General features: G+C 43.2%; 1 protein-coding gene across 1 annotated transcript in view; it reads left to right on the top strand.

Annotated features, from left to right (window-relative positions):
* LOC138295327 (uncharacterized) overlaps positions 1-20,378 on the top strand; it is a 360,326-nt gene that overhangs the window by 298,240 nt on the left and 41,708 nt on the right. The window contains exon 13 of the mRNA XM_069233551.1: positions 10,476-10,622. Within this exon, the coding sequence (XP_069089652.1) occupies positions 10,476-10,622 (147 nt within the window). The remainder of the gene's footprint in view (positions 1-10,475; positions 10,623-20,378) is intronic.

Raw genomic sequence — 20,378 nt, forward strand, 5'->3', positions numbered from 1 at the left:
GCAATCCAAAGACAGTATGTACTAACTGTTGTGACAGGGAGAAGATCACTACAGACTACACCTCAGCACGCTCAAGCTACCTAAGCAGTTTATCTCAAATGCCTGTTCCCGCAGGCAGACCTTTTTATACAATTCAATACAAGGCTTTATTCCACATAGTAAATAACGTTACAAATTCAAGGCAGAAAACACTTAAAGACATGTGACTGTATAACCCTGAATTCCTGAACTAAACCATTAGACATTTCATTAACCATTTAACAATGCTTTTTGACAGGGCATGTTTTTTGTCTAAGAAAGCATGGGTGTTTCATAGTAGATGTGCGCTCCTTAGATTGTGTGCTGGCAGCACTGTGTGTCTGAGGGCTCCGTGTGATCAGAATTTAGGCCCATATAAATGAAGAATAGCGCACAACTGCGCTAATGCAGTTGTGTGTCATTTTTCGCAACGCTGGCTAACACCATTCCTTAAAGCCATTCGTGTGTCATATTTATGGAATGACGCACAGTGGCACTAAGGAATGGCTAGCAAAAAAAAAAAGACGCTAGTCGGGGTGGCTTTAGGGGGAATGGCGCTAGTGGGTCAGAAATGATGTTAGGCTGGTTAGCGGGAAAACTTTTGCTGCTAGTCAGCCGAGCGACAGGTACTGATGCACAAGCAGCCAAAAAATAACTCCTGCCTAGCGGGCTTAGTGCCATTATATAGGTCCTCTTCCCACCCGCATGTAGTTTCTGCGCCGGGAGGTAAATATGGCTCTGGGGGGGGGCTAGCATCATGTTTAGAATGGGAACGCCTACCTTGCATCTCAGTGACGAAAGATGGGTTTGCGCATCCTAAACTTAGTGCTAACTCCAAAATTTTGACTCTTGATGGGCATAGAATCAAAATAAAAATATAGAGTTAGGTTAGCACCATTTTAGTGCCAAAATAAGTGCTAAGGTGACGCTAACCATCCATAAATATGGCCCTTAGGGGCAGATTTAAGGAAAGTGGTGCTGCACCCAGTGCAGCGCCACTTTCCCTGCGCCCCTTAGTACCCCCCTACCGCCACCATGTGTGCGTCGTATTTATAATACGGTGCACCATGGCGCAGGGTAGGGGGCTGTAGTGTCATTTTTCTTGACGCTATTCATGTACTCTGCAGGAGCAGCTCCAAAATGTTGGCGCTACTCTTGCAGAGTACATAGGGTCCCATTCTAAATAATGGAAGCCCCCTTTTAATGCCTGCTCTGACCACCTTGCACCAATTTTCCAGCCCCCCCTTACAGGGGAACGCCCACTTTGCATACAGTATGCCTGGCGCAGGTATAATGTAGCACAAAGGGTTACAGAGTGGCACTATGCATGCATTGCGCTACTCAGTAAATATGGCACAGGGATTTCAGCCCTGTTGGGCCTCATTAATGTAAAAAACAATGGTGCTAGTGTGGTGCAAGATGGCACCAGGGGACCATAAATATGCCCTTTAGTTTCTTACCTGCATCCATTGTTTAATCAAGCACCAATGTTTTCTAAGCTTCTTCAATTATGGACTTAGGGCCAGATGTAGCAAAGGGTTTGCGCCTCGCAAACGGCGAAAATCGACGTTTGCGAGACGCAAAAGCCTCTTTGCTATTCAGAAATGCATATTGCGAGTCGGGACCGACTCGCAATATGCATTTCAGAATCGCAAATAGGAAGGGGTGTTCCCTTCCTATTTGCGATTCGGAGTGGAATGCAATTCCATTTGTGACCGCATATGCGGCCGCAAATAGAGTCGCAGTTACCATCCACTTGAAGTGGATGGTAACCCACTCGCAAATTGGAAGGGGTCCCCATGGGACCCCTTCCACTTTGTGAATGGACCCCCAAATATTTTTTCAGGGCAGGGAGTGGTCCAAGGGACCACTCCCTGCCCTGAAAAAATACCGAAACTAAAGGTTTCGTTTTTTTTTTTAAGTGCAGTTCGTTTTCCTTTAAGGAAAACGGGCTACACTTAAAAAAAAACTGCTTTATTTAAAGCAGTCACGAACATGGAGGTCTGCTGACGACAGCAGGCCTCCATGTTTGCGAGTGCCTAGACTCGCTATGGGGCCGCAATTTGCGACCCACCTCATGAATATTAATGAGGTGGGTCATTGCGACCCCATAGCGAGTCGCAGTCGGTGTCTGAGACACCGTACTGCATAACATTTTGCGAGTTGCAAATAGCGAGTCGCTATGACTCGCTATTTGCAAGTCACAAAATGTTTCTTTGCTACATCTGGCCCTTATTGTCTAATTAGGCCACAATCTGTTTGAAGGCATGGAGTGTGTGCCGGGTGAGTTGTGTGCTGATGTTGTAAATGCTTTTAGATCAGTTAGGCATTAGTTGGCCTTTAAATAAAACCCTTTCAAGTTTCCTATTTGACTCCATTCTTAAGAGAACTTTTCACCTTATTCCGGTAAGTGAGGGAGTTGGGCCTAAACCTTTTCTTAACTTTAAACTGCTTTGTGGTTTTGGCTTAGTCCTGATGTTGTGTGATATTTTTGTGTTTCGTATTTTTTACATCATGTTACTTGTTTATATACCATACAACATTCCCCTCTCTATTTGATATTTCATCTACTTCATTCAGACCTGCCCTTGGCAGCAGGTAATACATGTTGTCCTACTAATCTACTACCTGTGTTGGAATTCTAACTGAAAACGCCCCTGCCACCTTAGCGGTTATTCTCCAAATGCATGCTAAAATTACTTGTATCATACAACCTATCAGTAACAAGCTCACAGTAATTGGTAACAAAGTCCCCAACAGTTCCGACATCCATGATGGTAGTGGTGCAAACCAACCACTGAACCACTATCTGGTGCACCTCCTTCCTCTATCATTTTAGTATCAAAATTATGCAGTGTCTGTATTGCTTCTGATGAAGTTCGATTTTCTCTATCATTTGCTGGGATGAATGTGCAGCATGCAGATCTTATCTTGCTGCACTCCACCTTGCATGACTGTCATAAGGTCTAGTACGTAACGGTGTTGCAGCATCATCATTCTTAGGGTACACATTTCCTCTTCTATGGCTGAAGCCATCATTGGTGGTGTTGATGAGTTTGAGGAGCTACCACCTTGTGATTTGGATTCAACGAGCTGTTGCTTTAGCTTGGACAAATGGCAGGATGCTCCCAAAGAAAAGTTCAGCATCGTTGAACAGCCTCTATTCTTGGGCAACTTCGTTCCAGGTAATTGTACCATAATATTCTGCAGTTCTTGTTCTTCTGTTGAGATGTAGCAAAGGCATTTGAAGGCTCATGGGGTGTTTATGTAAAGCAGATATGTTTATTCCAGGGATCAACAAAACTGGAGCATGCAAAGTTACTGTGCATCAGATCCCACCTCAGTTGTGTGGTAACTGTGCATACACCAGTTCTCCACACTGTCAGAAGAAATCCATGACGCCTGAGGTGCCTCCCTGCATGTTAGTGTGGAAAACTGTGACCTTGCAACCAATATTTTGACCTACGTAAATGATGCCATTTCCTCCCTGCACCCGTTCTCGGCCTGCCGTTTTATGGCAGAGCTACCGCCATTAAATGGCTGGCAGAGAACAAGGTCATAATTGTGCTTGCAGGGCTTTCCCTGGCAGATTATGACCGCCGCAACTACCAGACCTCCGAGATCTCTGATCCTGGAAGTGCTGGTGGTCCCATCATGGCACGACTGCCAGGGTTAAAATATGGCACTCGAACCACTGCATTGGCGTAGGTCCAACCGCCATCCGCAAGGGGGCCTAAGTGTCATAGCTGGCACAGCACAGGCCACTTCACACAGTGACAGATGGGACTCGCTAATGGAACAAAATCATGATACGAGTAGTAAGGAAAATATATCAGATGTTCATGCATTCCCCAGGTTGTTCAGGTCCCCTGGGTATACATGGATAAAAGAATCATCTGTAGCTATTAGGAGGATCAATAAAAATATTACTGAGATATAATGTAGAGGGAAATACCCATGTGGCACTTTGAGTGCTCTGATTCACTTATTTGCCAATTTGTAATCTTTGCTGAATACCTACCTACATCCACAAACTCAAACATGGGTTGCAGCAGGGTGGTTTGCTTTTTCATGGAAACTGAGGCTGATCCATATAGCAGTGCGTTGCGTCACTGTGTCAGTGTATAACATAATGATACCTGGGAACGTGCCAGCAAATCTAGTATGTAACTCCATTAGACAAGTAAAATAAATTATTTAAGTCTTAAATGCAATAGTTTGGTATATTAAAGTGCTATCTTTGAAAGTTCAAGGTGCATAGGAAAATGCATATCAGAGCTATGTAAGCTAGTTCTCATCCATTTGGCGAAACTGGTTATGGCATTGCAGAAATTACTTCTGGTGGTGGTCTTTGCTGAGTAAGAGGATGAGTTGTCTGTTGCCTGAATAGGATATGATGTTGAATTTTGGGGATCTGACATGTTAGTGAGGGGAGCCATGTAGGTGTTGATGCTTGGGGTACGCTGCAGATGATGCTCTTACGTTTGGAGGGGAAGGGTGGTAGGTGGATTCTCTGCAGTCATCCTGTGAAGAATGAGGCAACTCATTTGAGGGCATTTTCCTGCACACCAATGCTGTTCGGTCTATTGAGGAGGGTGTTGTGGAATACAGTATTGAATGCCGTTGATAAGATGAGGAGGGTCAGGGCTGCTCTGTGGTCAAGGAGAGATCTGATGTCACCTGTGGCTGTGATATGGGCAGTTTCTGTGCTGTGGTTGGTGCAGAAGCTGGATTGGTAGGCCTCAAGGAAGTTGTTTTTCTCCAGGTGTTCTGTGAGCTGGTGGTTGATGGCCTTCTTGAGGACTTTTGTGGTGTATAGGAGCAGTGAGGTGGCGCAGTAATTTTTCAGTTCACTGGGATCTTCAGAGATTTTCTTGAGAAGCGGTTTTACCTCTGCATGCTTCCATCTGTTAGCGAAGGCTACCATTGTAATGGCGGCATTGAGGATGTTGGTGAGTTCTGTACAGAATTCCTTAGTTCCTAGGTTGAATAAGTGATGGGGACTGGGATTGGTGTGTGCTCCAGAGTGGATGGTGGACCTGAAGGCTACAGTGTTGTACGTGGTGATCTGGTTTCATGTGGTAATTACTTGGTTGGTGTGAGTGGTTGGGTTGAGGTTGTTGAAGTTAATATCGGTGAGTTGGGGCTAGATGTTGTTGTAGATGTTGGCTATCTTGCTGTGCAAATAGTCTGATAGAGTGTGGCAGAGTTCTTGGGAGGGGAATTGTTAGAAATGGGATCTCTGGTTGGCAGTCAGTTTGCACTCTGTCTAATCAGGGACCCTCACTCTAGTCAGGGCATTGGAGGTACACACTTAAGGTAACCGTTGCTCACCCCCTTGGTAGCATGGCACACGCATTCAGGCTTATCTCAAAGGCAAAGTGTAAAGTATTTGTACCAAAACACACAGAAATACAGTGAAAACACTACCAAAATGGACACCACACCAGTTCAGAAGAATAGCCAATATTTATCTAAATCAAACAAGACCAAAATTAAAAAAATCCAACATACACAAGTGAAGTTATGAATTATTAAAATGTAGAATCTTAGTCCATAAAAAACAATGGATACATTGCTGTTAGATAAAGTACCTGGTTTGCGTCAAAAATAAAGCTGCACGGGCGAACGTGCGGCAGAAAAGTTAGAAATATGTCAATTCCATATTCTCAAGTGAGGCCGTGCATCGTTTCTTCTATGGTCGGGTAGGCAATGTACTGGTTTTCTCTCCCACAAGAGAGCGATGTGTCAATTTCTGGATGCAGTACCTCCGATCCGTGCAGGTTCACATTGATTTTGATGCCTTGCGATGATGCGTGCAAAATCCAGCTGCACGGTGATGAAAAACTGTGCTGCGTGGGGTTTGCGCCATTTTCAGCAGCCGCAAGTGGATATTGTGTCATTTCTTCAGCTGCAATGCAGGTGATGCATCGATTTCTCAACCACAATGCAGGTGGTACATCCATTTTCAGCTGCGATGCAGATGGCGCATCATTTTTAAAGTCGGGTTGTAGGTGGTGTGTCGATATTTTCCCTACACGGCTCCTGTGCGTGGATTCCCACGTGGGTTCCACCAGCTTCACCATTCAAGGGACCAGGGACTGGGGAGGGCACCACTTGGCAGTGTAAGAGTTTCAGCAGAGAGTCCAGGTGCTGGCAGAGGAAATCTTTGATGGCCCTGAGACTTCAAAACAAGAGGCAAACTCAGTCCAAGCCCTTGGAGACACTTCACTAGCAGGAATATACCACAAAGTCCAGCCTTTGTCCTCTTTTAGGCAGAAGCAGCAACTGCAGACCAACGAAGCAAAGCACAGTCACAGGCAAATGGGCAATACTCCTCCTCTAGCTCTTGAGCTTGTCTCCTTTGGAGAGGTTCCTCTTGTATCCAGAAGCAATCTAAAAATCTGGGGTTTGGGGTCCAATACTTATACCCCTTTCTGCCTTTGAAGTAGGCAAACTTAAAAGGAACGTCTCTGTTGTTCACAAGATCCTGCCTTGCCCAGACTCACCCCAGGGGATTGGAGACTGCATTGTGTGAAGGCAGGCACAGCCCTTTCAGGTGTAAGTGACCACTCCTCCTTCTACCCTAGCCCAGATGGCCCATCAGGATATGCAGGCTACACCCTAGCTCTCTTTCTGTGACTGTCTAGTGTAGATTCACAAACAGCCTACTGTCAGTCTGACCCAGTGAGGGAATACACAAGCAGGCAGAGTCACAGAATGATTCAAGCAAGAAAATGCCCACTTTCTAAAAGTGGCATTTTCAAACTGACATTCTAAAAAAACAACTTTTCCAAAAGATGTATTTTTAAATTGTGAGTTTAGAGACCCCACACTATATATCTCGATCTGCCACCAAAGGGAAACTGCACTTAAAAGTTATTTAAAAGCAGTCCCAATGTTAACCTATGAGAGAGATAGGCCTTGCAACATTGAAAACCTAATTTGGCAATATTTCACTGTTAGGAGATAAAAACACTAAATAAAGAAACAGAAAATGAAAACAAAACTAAGAGAATAGAGCAAACATGATACAAAGGTAAAAAAGGAAGGAAGCTACTGAATGAAAGATAAAGAGGAAAGAAATAACAAAAGAAATGTGAAAACATTTTTTACATCAGAGAAAAAAGAGAGATGGTGAGAGAAACATGCAATAAAAGAACCAGGGCATGTATGTACTAACACATTTCCCACAGACACAGAATTGGAAAACAACTTTAACACTTAGGGTCCCAACTAGTAACTTGTGGCTTCCACATACAGATAGGAAAAAGAGGGATTTATAGTAAAACATGAATTGACAGATAAAGATAAGAAAAACAGCAGAGGAAGGAAGAAAGATCTAAAAAAAAAGTGAAAGGACGTTTACTGAGTGAAAGGAAAGAGCAAATAAAGAAGACAAAGAAAGAATGAAGGGAAGAGAAAATAGAGTGAAAGAATGAACACCTGATGAAAAAAGAGAGGAATGAAACAAGGAAAGAAATATAAAAGTTTTTATAAGTTTGAATGGGGAAGTAGCAAGAGGAAGAAGGAAATAAAAAAAAGGAGAGGAGTACAAATAAACAGTTGAAAAGAAAGAGCAAAACTGTTAATATGTGGATTTTAAGAGCTGGAAAGAGAAAAGTGAGGAAGAAAGAAAATATTGAGAGTAAAGGGGGTTAAGGAAAGAAAGGAGTGAGCTAAGTGAAACAGACCCTTCCAAATAAAGATGGCATCTAAGAATAGATTTAATTTGTTCCACTACATCCTCAAACAGAAGTCAGAGTGTGGAACAGCAGGAGGCACCGCAGAACAGCAGGAGGTTCATTAGGTGTATGTGAACCCTGATACAGCATTATTGGGGCACTTCAGATCAGGATTAGGGGTATAGACAGAGCTTAATCCTGGCCCTGTGCAGGAATAACAGAAAGGCAGTGGGTGAGGATTGAGAAACGGAGTGCTGTGTAACTTCTTGTATTGGAATAATGGGGCCCTGCAGGTTAGGGAGGATTGGAAGATTGCAGCAATTATTGGATAATTTTAACGCATATTGTGAAAACAAGGGACTGGAGATTAATGCTACTAAGACCAAATTTAGGGGGATCAGACCCCACAAGTCATTTAGAGGGGATTTATTTCTGTAGCAGAAGATGCTTGAACGTGTACCAAAACTTTAGTGTCTGGCTATTATGCTTGATAGTAAATTATCCTGTACTTCGCACATTCAAAACAAAGGGCAGTACTTCTGCATAGAGCTATGGCAATCTTCAAAAATCATCAGGCAACATTGCCCAGACCAGTCTTCCCGATATTGACCTCTATAACTTAAAAGCACAAGTAGTGGCCCTATATGGTGCCAAAATTTGGGGGACATTCAAATGTGAAAAGGCTGATCAAGAGTGAGAATACGTGTCCCAAAAGCACACCCCTTATCTCCATGTTCTATGATGTTGCACTCAGGAGAAAAGAGCATGTAGCAGTGTTAAGGCCTCTTCTCTTCGGGGTGAGAATTTGGACAGTATAGGAGCTTGCGCCATATCAGAAGGGTATGAGAGAACTTTTGGAAATAGATGAGAACACCACTTTTCCCTGGTTCAGGTATTGAATGTTGGCTCAAACCGTGGCTTTGGACTTTCTGAACTGACCCTTCCTTCCTAACATTGTCTTCCAAAACACAATTAAAATTCATATTTTGGGATAATATTATCACTAGCTTACATCACAGCTCTCATTTAGGTAGATTATCAACTCAATTTTTGAAATGTAAACTCTGACCCTATTTCGAGAGTGTCTGGATACCCCCCAATCCCAAATGGCCTAGACCCTGTACATAAAGTTCTGTTATGACATATTATAAATATAGGGGCATATTTACAAGCTCCATGCGTCAACAGTGAGTCACCTTTGTGGTGCTCTGGCACTGCAGAGTGCAGACCCTTATCTACGAAGCCATGCACAGCTTTTCATAACCTCGTAGATAAGGTGTAAGGCAATGCAGCACAAGTCACTGTGTTTCCATACACCACGATAGGGGGGAGCTCCATGGGCATTGTGGTGGGTTTTCCCCTGCAAAATACATGGGTTTTGGGACATTCTGAGTTTTACAAAGATGTGTAAACTTGAGAAGGCATCAAAATCATACACCTCCTCAAGGGAGGAGGTTCGAGGAGAAATACATTTATTTCTCCATGTTTCTTTCTCCTACTGCGTGTGCTGCATTCTGGAAAAAAACCTCCATGGATTGTTTCTGTGCAGGTGCCTCTTCCTACATAAAACAGCCCTGCCAACAAGGCAGACACCCTTGCATCATGGTACTAGGGTGCCTGCGTTGGTGCTAGTGGTATAGAAAAGAAAAGTAGAGAACAGTATGGGAGGCAGGAGTGTTATAGAGAAAAGCAGTAGAGTCAGGAGTTGTGTGGAGCAGAGCAATAGAGTCAGGAGTAGTATAGAGAAGAGCAAAAGAGTCAGGAGTGGGATAGAGAAGAGCAGTATAGTCAGGAGTAGTATAGAGCAGAGCAGTGGAGTCAGGAGTGGTAAAGAGAGGAGCAGTAGAGTCAGGAGTGGTATAAATATGAGAAGTGGAATCAGGAGTGGTATAGGGAAGAGCAGTAGAGTCAGGAGTAGTATTGAGAAGAGCAGTGGAGTCAGCAGTGGTATAGAAAAGAGATGTAGAGTGAAGCATGTGAAAGAGGAGCAGTTGAAAGAAGAATAAGAGAGCAAGGAGTAGAAGAAAGAACGGAAGAGGAAAGAACAGTAGAGAGAATAACAGTGGGCTGATGAACTGTACAGAGAAGATTGATGCTAGGAAACATGGTGAAAGAAGGAGAGATGGAGAAAAGAGCTGTAGAAAAACTTCTGGACAGCGAGGAGCACTAGAAAAGAGTGGTATAGAGAGGTCCAGTGGAGTCAGGAGTGGTACGTTGAAGTGAAGGGGTGAGGAGTGATAGAAAAAAGAGTGGCAAGAAATAAGAGATTAAGGGCCAGATGTAGCAAAGGGTTTTTCCCATTCTGTGTCAATTGGAAAATGTGTTTGTACATATGGGCTAAGGCACATTAGAGAGAACAGCAATAGAAAGAATAGGGTAGAGTGGAGATCAGTAGAGCTATCAGCAGAATGGAGATGAGTGTACGTAGGACAGAAGTAAAATGAGGAGTGCTAGAGAAGAGCTGTAGACTGAGGAGTCACAGAGAAAATAGTGCGGGGGAAGACAAATAGGAGCAGTAGAAGAGGGAGGAGGATGATATGAGAGGGAGGAAAGGGGTTCTATATAAGGCACGTTAATGTAACCTACAAGAGATGGTAGTTCAGCTGTGTGCAGTTTCTCTGAAGATATTGGAAGCTTTTTCTCCTTAGTTCCAAAGGAGTCAAGCAATCTATAAGGATAATTCAGTGTGAGGATCTGTGAACAGCCTGTGGCAGTTGTGCTGTTAGCTCAGGATGGCTGTGTTTTTAGTTCAATCCTGTTGGTGTTTTACAGATGCACCACATCCGGGGACCTGCCTAAAAATACAAGCTGCGTGCAATCTGCCCCTGCCTCCCCCAGAGTGCCACAGTGACACAGACTGTCCAAAGACTGACAAGTGCTGCAACCTCTGCGGGAAAATATGTGTGTCTGCTGTGAGAGGTAAAGTATCTTCAAACAATCTACCATCTTGGGGGTCTGGAGTCAGTTACTAAGCTCTACTGCTTCCTTTCCACATACAGCACCCAAAAACCTTTGAGTGAGTTGTTGGGATTTAGAAGACCAACATTACAGAATACTACATGAGATAGCATAACACGACATGACATAGCATAACATAACATTACATAAGATAAGATAAAATGACATGATATACCATAGCATAAAATTACATTAAATAGAATAACATGGCATGACATAGCATAATACAACATTACATAAGATAGCATGACATGACATGACATAGCATTACATACCATTACATAAGATAAATGGCATGGCATAACATAACTTTATAATTCTATTGGCCTCACATAATATGATTTCTTTCTCCTGCTGTTCTCATCTTTTTCTTGCTTTGCACAATTTAAGGAGTATATATATGAGTGCACTTGAGTATGAATTAAAAACACAATTCAAAATTCTCGAGTATAAAGAACAAAAACCTTCTATTCCATATTAGCTTCCATTATTACACAGTGACAGTCACTACTGTGTAGTTATGATTCACACTACACTTTCCACAGAAAAAATCTTTTTTTATTTGCCCATAAATGTGGCCTTTTTGGATGAGCGTGCGCCAAATTTGGCCTTTGCCTACTGCAGCGAGGTGAGGTCCAGGTTGTTACACTTCATGCAAACCTGTGCACATTAAAAAGGTTAAAGTGATAGGGAGTCAAAAAATGAGCTTTCCCATTTTAGATCCCATTATACATTTTGCTCTCAGTTACAACAACTGAACCTATTCACACTTTGAAACTGGACATTTTCTGGGAAAGCATGCTCCTGTAAATCCTTTCAGTAGTTTTTGAGAGATTGACATTTAAAAAATATGCCAGTGAAATGGTTTGAAATTGTTTTGTATATATTAGCCATTTGAAGTCACAATTTGGAAAAATGATTTCTGTCAACTAGATTGCCTGGTAAAGGGTATAATTTTTCCCTGAAAGTTTGATAATCACAATTTTGTAAAAAAAAAAAACAACAAAAACGAAGCTGAGGAAAATTAATTTCTACAGAAATGGGAGGACACTGTGAGACGTGCCACACTAAACTCCAGGTGGGTGCTCAGGGCTCTCTGAAACAAGCATTTGCAATGCAACAGGGTCTTGCATTCCTCTGAGTGAGAGTCATTAGCAGTTGTTAACTCCTAACCGGATTTTTCTTGCCGCATTAAATGGAAAAAAAACGCTCAATCAAGTTGCTTACAGTTCACTCGTAGTGAAACCTATCGGCAAAAGTGCAATTATCTACGTAACCATCAAAAGTGTAATTAACTATGTAACAGGGTCGATGTTATGTAAAGTGCTCGACTCCTGCCAAGAGAGATCGCGCTGCGAAAAAAAGATAAAAAGTAGTCCATAAACCTGACGGGAAACAGCGAGACTCGCATGTTTTCAGTACTTGGTCACTGCGCTCTAGAAGGGCTAGCCACCAGAAAAGGCATGACGTATGCGTGCCTTCCACTAATGAAAGCAAGCAGATTTTAACAGGCAAGCCCACGAACCAATGAAAGACACTGATGTGACATGGACGGGGCTCCAAGCCCTTTTCGAACTCCTAAATCGTCTCACAAGCGAAACGCATGAGCAAGCGCATGCGATGCAGGCTCGACCCTAACAAGAAAAACAAGGACACATTCAGGAAAAACTAATGCCCAAATTTAGGAAGGGCCTAGCGCCACCTAGTGTCACATTAGCATCATTGTTTGTGGTATGCGGAGGTAGATTGGCAAAAACTCTGTGCCCAATTTAGAAGGTGGTGCAATGCACGCATTGCACCACTTTGTAAATCTTTGCGCCACATTATGCCTCTGTCAGGCATAATGAATGCAAGGGGGGGGTGTTCCTCCATTAGGAGGCCCAGAAAAGTGGGATTCCACTGCGCCATTTTTCTCGTAATTTTAATGACTGCTCAGTGCAGGCATTAAATTGAGGCACACAATTGTTTTATAATGGGCCTCTATGAACTTTAGAGGATTAGTGCCAATCAGAAATTATGATGCTATTGATCCTAACGTGCGCTGTATCATTAATATGGCGCACACATGGTGGCATTAGGGGGGCGCAATTTAATGAAGCACCACTTTTCCTAAATCTGGGCCTAGGTGCACTAATGTAAAATTTTGATTTTCTGACCCGGGCAGTTGCTGCAGGTCAGGCCAAAGATCAAACCTTCTGGGCAACTCGTAGTGTGCTCATCGAAACGCAGTGATGAAGGGTTGATGGCAGGTGAATGAAATACATAAAAAAAAACTTAAAAAAACTAGCAATTCACAGAAAAACACACAGTTAAAGGTTGCTCATGTTTCACTGAATACAAAACCATGAAACCACTGAAATTTGCTATTTATGCTAAGCACTGCAGACACGCCATACCTCACACCATATTCCTTGTTGTACCCGTTTGCTGAGGGAGCTTGATTAAAAGCTTTTGGAAAAAAGCTTTTAATCAAGCTCCCTCAGCAAACGGGTACACTGGGTGTGGCACATGTTACAATGTGCATTGCCCACATTGCATGCAAAACTGGGGAATTTCAGGCATTTTAAAGGACTCTAATCACTGAAATACACCTGACCTGTCACTGTGTTTTCTTCAGTGAGTAACTAATGGAAGCCTCCCTTTAACACCTGTTCTGAGCGGGCATTAAACGTGTCAAAAACAATGACACATAAAAATCTCTTGACTTTCTTTGCAGAATTCTTTTGCCTCCGCTAACAGGGGAATGCCCCCTTTGCATACATCATGCCTGGTGCAGGCATAGTATTGTGCAAAAGGTTGCAAAGTGGTGCAATGCATGCATTGCGCCATTTTGTAAATATGGCGCAGCGTTTTTGGCCTTCTAATGCCACATTATTTTAAAAAGAATTATGCTAATGTGGCATTAGAATGGTGCTAGGAGCTGCTAAATGTCCCTTAGACTTTTGGTCTAAGTTTACCTTTGTGAATCGGGGCAATGGTGTGGTATCAGAACATAGCTCGCAGGTAGGGTTGCCACCTAGCCGGTTCTCACCTAAATCACCTAATGCCGGTATTTTTCACCCTTATCTAGACACACATCAAACAGCACACACAAATAGAAAGCCTTTTTACATGTGCTAATGATCCCTGGCTAACTATTAAAGTAAACAAAGGCAGAAAGTTATGTTACAAGTGAATTCATACGCTGTTGTTTGCAGTCCTATTTGGTGTCACTTCCGGGTCTTTGGAGATTCTGAAAGCAACAACACTGCACTCAGGAAATTGTCTGGCGGGGGTATCAAGCCTTAACGTCATTTAGGGGTCACCAGGGGTGTATGTGAAAGTCATAATATATTCATCAATCCTTCATTCCCTCCATACGATTCTGTGAGAAATAGCAGAATTAGGCCAGACTCATCCTTTCACTAGATGTGTCTATTAATGGAACGTCAAGATATATATATCATACCTAATCTACTATGAGGGGGACCCAGAAGTGCATAAGTGGATCCCACCATAACTTATTTAAGTAGGATTGTTTACTTATGTATGTAACATAATTCCCTATTTTAGAGGTCACACCTTCTTATGCATGTGAGTTGAAAGATAAAAATAATGAAAAACAATCTCACTCACATGTATGCATGCCAAGTGCATAATGGGCACATCACACCTCGCACGTATTCATTACACTGCCAGCAAAAAAGTAATAGCACAAAACAGTGTTAAAAGATAAGGAATTCCATACATACAATGTGTTACTCTACTATCTTCCATACGACAGGGGTGTGTCTAACTGGGACTGTGATGAATGTCTGCTGTGATGTACACATATCTTGAGTTACGATGTTAGTAATTTCAACCAGGGCATAACACTGATAAGTCTTTCTCATTTTCTAAGCAATTCTGAGACTTATAGGATGCTTTTCCTACTGAAAATCTGTGGGTGACGGCATTGTGTAGTTCGCATGTGAAATCCACAGTTGATTACTTTGCATCATAAAGTCATGAACTATCTCTGCAAATGTTGTTTTATTAACAGAGAAGTCTGGTGTGTGCCCTACAGTTATATAAACCTGCATGATCATTCCTCTGCCCAGAACATGCAACAGTGACAGCAACTGTTTTGGGGTCAAAAAGTGCTGCCAACATGGCTGTGGCTTTGGGTGCAGAGACCCTTTGACAGGTACTGTACTAATGCAAACCTGCCTCTGAACAGGGCACAGATTCACTGCTCTTGTCCTATTACAGCTTGTTAGATAATGTGATGTTCACACCATAGAGATCTCTTTGGAAACTCCAAGCTGAATACCAGTGGTCCATAATCTACCCTTAAATTTACAAAAGTTCTAAGAAATGTACTAAGTGTATGCCTCATTATAGCCCCATTTTAGAGATCACATGGACATCGTACATGCTGTATTGCTCACTCTTAAAATGTACTCTTTACAATTCCAAAACAGTTATCAGTAGAAGCCCTGCATTGTATGTGGGGCTCTTGTTAGAAGGAATCACAAATGTTTCTTTATTTAACTACACGACTTGCATCTGGTGTAGGATCCTTCTACAGCAATGAAAAGATCTGAACCACAGCAAAGAGTTGTACTAAGCAAGGCAGGGAGAAGGAAGAAACTGCCAAATTAAGCGACAGTGCCCAATTCTATATTACAGAATGAATCACATGGCAATCTACCCCACTCATAAAGCAGTGATTCCTTCTCATAAACATGCAAATACAGGCAGAACTCACTTCAGATAAGAGAAACTGCTGAGCAAAAAAGTGAGAGCCTCAATCCAGCCCCAATCCAGCCAGCAACGCAGGGCCATTGCACTCAGTCAGCAGTAGAGTTGAATAGGCATCGATCATGTGATGCCCAACAGATAGAGCCATATTGACCTGTGAAGAAGAATCATCACTGATCCGTGCAACCTTATAAACTGGCAAGTGCCCCTGCAATAAAAAGAACAAAATATCTTGGAGGGAAATAAGAGAGAATTTCGGTCCAGCACACGTCTTCCCAGTCAATACTGTGCTTAGCAAACAAGAAGTGCTGTTTTGTAAAGAAGTCAGATTAGCCAAACTATGGTAAAAAGGTCCCTTCAGTTTCACAGGAGTAGCCTTTATAGGATGCACAGTACCTCACCCACCAAAGCTGTATGCTTCAGTATCAGGTCATCAGCATTGTGGGGTCTACTGATCCCCAGACTACTCCTGGTCACAGGTTTATCCTCTTTGTCGGAGGGGAGCTCCAATAATCAACACAGCCGCTAGGGGGATCTTCTACAGAGATCTTTTCCTGTCTGTTTGTCTGATGGTGTTCAGTCTGAAAACAATCATTCTTTCGTGCTGTGAGTGCAGATCAGGGTGGGGCCAATAAATACAATTAACACCCAAATCAATGTTATTCCGGGTGGATGTCCTTGTTAAGGTAAAAAGAAGTCTAACATCTGCGATGTGGACTGTCCCAGTGTTCAGTATGTAGCCAAAATGTGTCCTAGAGGGTCAATGGCAATTCATCAGGACCATAACCACAAACATCTAATCTACTATGGGGGACAACCCAAGGGGCAGAAATGGTGCCCTCTGTAAGTATCTTAAGTACAATTGTTTACTTATATATATATGACATAATCCCCTTTTTTTAGGGGTTACGTTGTTTTATGCATTTTACCTGAAAGCTAAACATTACAACAAATAAACAACACATATTAAAAACCTGCAATATTGTTTTGTGCTTTAAAATGTGTACTGTGTCACCAAATTGCACGCACATGTGTGCATGCGAAGGTGGATATTTACAAGAAAGTGGTGCATCAGTCCTGATGTGCCACTCTCCTTGCTTCACCCTTGCCCCACCTAACGACACCATGGTTGTGCCTTATTTAGAATGCGGCGCACCCTGGCGGTCGTTAGCACAACATCGTCACAATTCTTGACACTGTAGCAGCGCTTTCCTGTACTAGCGTCAATAGCGACAATAGTGCAGCAAAGCAAAGGCATACCCATGGGTGGGTCATTTGAATGCGTGCCTTGAGCAGGCATTAAAAATGACAGAAAAAATGGTGCAGTGAAATGATGTAAATTTCACTGCACCATTTTTTTGGGCCTTCCTGCACAGAAACACCCCCTTGCATACATTATGCTTGGCGCAGGCATAATGTGGCGCAAGGGGTTAAAAAGTGGCGCAATGCGTGCGTTTCTCTACTTTGTAATATATGGCGCAGGGGAAAGGCAATGATGCTATGGCGGTGCTAAGGTAGCACAATGTACCCCTGAGTGTCATAGTGGGCACAGAACAGCACACTTAACACAATGACGAATGTGAACTCCTAATGGTACAGAGTCATGATGCAAGTGGTAAGGAAAATATATCAGTTGCGTACCCATTTCCCAAGTTTTTTTAGAGCCCCTGGGTACACATGGATGTAAACTCCCTTGCCGCTATAAGCGGATCGTTACTGAAGGGTAATATAGAGGGAAATACTCTCTTGGCAGTTTGAGTTCTCTGATTCACTTATTTGCTAATTGTTAAGTCTTTGCTGAGTACCTGCCCACATCCAGAAACATGTTCCAGCGCATCTAGGAGTAGATTTATGGCAAGTGGTGCTGCTCTTTAGTTCCCCCCTACCGCTACCCTGTGTGCACCATATTTAAAATACGTGGCACCATGGCGCAGAGTAGGGGGCAATAGCGTAATTTTTCAAGACGCTATTGATGTACTCTGCAGGAGTAGCGCCAAAATATTGGCCCTACCGCTGCAGAGTACATAGGGGACCATTATAAATAATAGAAGCCCCCTTTTACCGCCTGCTTTGAGCAGGCATTAAAAGTGCCGTACAAAATAACGCAAAGAAATCTCTTCGATTCTTTGGCCATTTTTCCGCCCCCTCCTAACAGGGGAAGGACCCCGTTGCGTACATTATGCCTGGCACAAGAATAATGTAGCACAAAGAGTTACAAATTGGCACAATGCATGCATTGCACCACTTTGTAAACAAGGAGCTACGATTTTGACCTTGTTGGGCCACATTAGTGTAAATAAAAATTACGCTATTGTGGTGCATGGTGGCGCTAGGGGATTATAAATATGCCCCCTACTATGTAACTCCATGCACTGAATTATAAAAACCTGTTCAGGTCTAAAAGGCAACAGGTTGGTATTTTTTAGTGCCATCTTTGAAATTACAAGGGCCGTATGAAAATGCATTTTGGCATATTTATGCTGCTGTGATGTGACTAGAGTGCATTACTTTTCGAAAGTCGGAGGGTATGTGAGTTTCAAGTGCGATTGGAGTAACATAACAAATAAAATCTGCCCTCAGTATTATACATAAACATCAGTACATGTTGATGCCGTTCCAGCCTTGACCTGTAGACACTCCATCACCACCCACAGCCAAAGGCCATGCATGGCCAGGGGTTGGCTGCCACATGTGGTTGGGTGCAGGGTCTGCCCACAGGCCAGGCCCTATGGCCAACCTCTGCCATGCATAGTCTAATACTGTAGTTGGCCATCTGTGGGGAGGGTTGGGTGCTAGACCTGGCCCAGGCCAAAAGGTAGAGATGGGTCATACATGACAAAGGTAGTTAGATTTTAACTTAACATTTTTAAAAAACGTAGAAATGCTGTGAAAAAACACTACCATTTATAAACAATAAAACTCTAAAATACACCATATATACGTAAATGACATAAGTAAGACTTGCACCTCTGTGATGCGCTTCTCATGACCTCACAAATTACATCAATAATGGAATCTGAAATCTATGGCAGCAAAAGTTTTATATATATATATATATATATATATATATATATATATATATATATATATATATATATGTCAGTTACATATAACAGACACATTTCAGTTTTTTTAGTTTTCTAATTGAACTATCTCCCTCATTTGTTACTCCACATCGTGAAGTTCTCCTGTGAAATACAATTGGTGATATTTGTCTGCTGATAAATTTGCATCATCATCTCATTTGATTTGCCTGCAAATGTTTTACTTACTAATAAGCCTGCCATATGTCCTGCAGTAGGACTCATGTGTGACATATTTCCTCTGCCCAAATTTGCAACAGTGACACCTACTGTAAAGGGATACAGAAGTGCTGGCAGCAATCATGTGGTTATGGGTGTACAAACCCTGTGAGCAGAGGTACAGTACCAATCCAACCCTGTCTATAAACAAGGGCATAGATTAAGGGACATATTTATACTTGTTTTGCGCCGAATTTGGGTCATTTGTTTAATGCAAATTTGGTGCAAAACTGACTCGATATTTATACGTTGGCGCTAGACCCATCTAGCACCAAGGTTATGGAGTTAAAGTAATTGTTTGGACATTGAAACCTACCTTGCGTCAATGAGATGCAAGGTTGCGTTCCTGTGCAAAAAATGACTCTATGGCCTTAGTGCCATATTTATCCCCTGTATTGAAATCACGCATGGGGGAGGAGGGGTCAAATAATGGTGCAAAGCTTGCTTTGCACCATTATTTAATGCGTGGGTCAGGGCAGGGGTTAGGGGCCCTGTGGGCCTATTTCCATGGTGGAACACCAGGAAATAAGCCCACAGGTGCCCTCCCCAGGCTCCAGGGACACCCCCACCCACACCAAAGGGACAGCAGAGGATGAGGACCCCATTCCAGGTAAGTATAGGTAAGTACAGCAAAGTTTTCTTTTTTAAAGTGCCATTGGTGGCCCTGAAATGGGCGCCCCAACATGGCATTGGGTGCCATGGCCATGACCGGGGGACCCTGGCCCACTGTGCTCGCCATTGGGGTGATGGGCATGACTCCTGTCTTTTCTAAGACATTACCGCCAAAATGTACACACCCACACAAGTCCACCACACCAAAGGTCAGTGATAAACTGGCGAAAACAAAACTGACACTGTCACACCAACAGAAATACGCCCACACTATCACGACCCACGAATCCACGCGGTGGTCTTCCAACCGTGGTATTCCATTGGCGGTACACACCGCCGCGCTCAAAATACACAAACATCTACAAAACACAGCCACATTGGACAATTCGAAATACACACACCTGATACACATACATACACCACTCCCACACACCCAATACAATATAAAACACACACCCACATCACCCACAAACCCCTACGCCCAAAATTTCTGAAAGAAGGCCAGAGAGAGATACTACAAACTACAACCAAGCATCCACAGGCACACAATACCATCACCCACATTACTTCCACGCACCTCACACAACACACCACTAAATATCATCCCACACATCACAACACACACCACCCCACACATCACCCACACCACCCCATGGCACCGCAAAGACACCCCAGGTTCTCTAAGGAGGAGCTCAGGGTCATGGTGGAGGAAATCGTCCGGGTAGAGCCACAGCTATTCGGATCACAGGTGCAGCACACCTACATTTCTAGGAAGATGGAGCTATGGCACAGAATAGTGGACAGGGTCAACACAGTGGGACAGCACCCATGAACAAGGGATGACATCAGGAAGAGGTGGAACGACCTACGGGGGAAGGTGCTTTCCGTCGTATCAAGACACCACCTGGCGGTTCAGAGGTCTGGCGGCGGACCCCCACATCCTCCTCCACAACTAACAACATGGGAGGAGCAAGTCTTGGCTATTCTGCATCCTGAAGGCCTTGCTGGAGTAGATGGAGGAATGGACTCTGGTAAGGCAATTCTTCACTACTATATCCCCCACCCTATCTGCATGCCATCA

Source organism: Pleurodeles waltl, chromosome 5, assembly GCF_031143425.1.
Source record: "Pleurodeles waltl isolate 20211129_DDA chromosome 5, aPleWal1.hap1.20221129, whole genome shotgun sequence".
Classification (NCBI taxonomy): Eukaryota; Metazoa; Chordata; class Amphibia; order Caudata; family Salamandridae; genus Pleurodeles; species Pleurodeles waltl.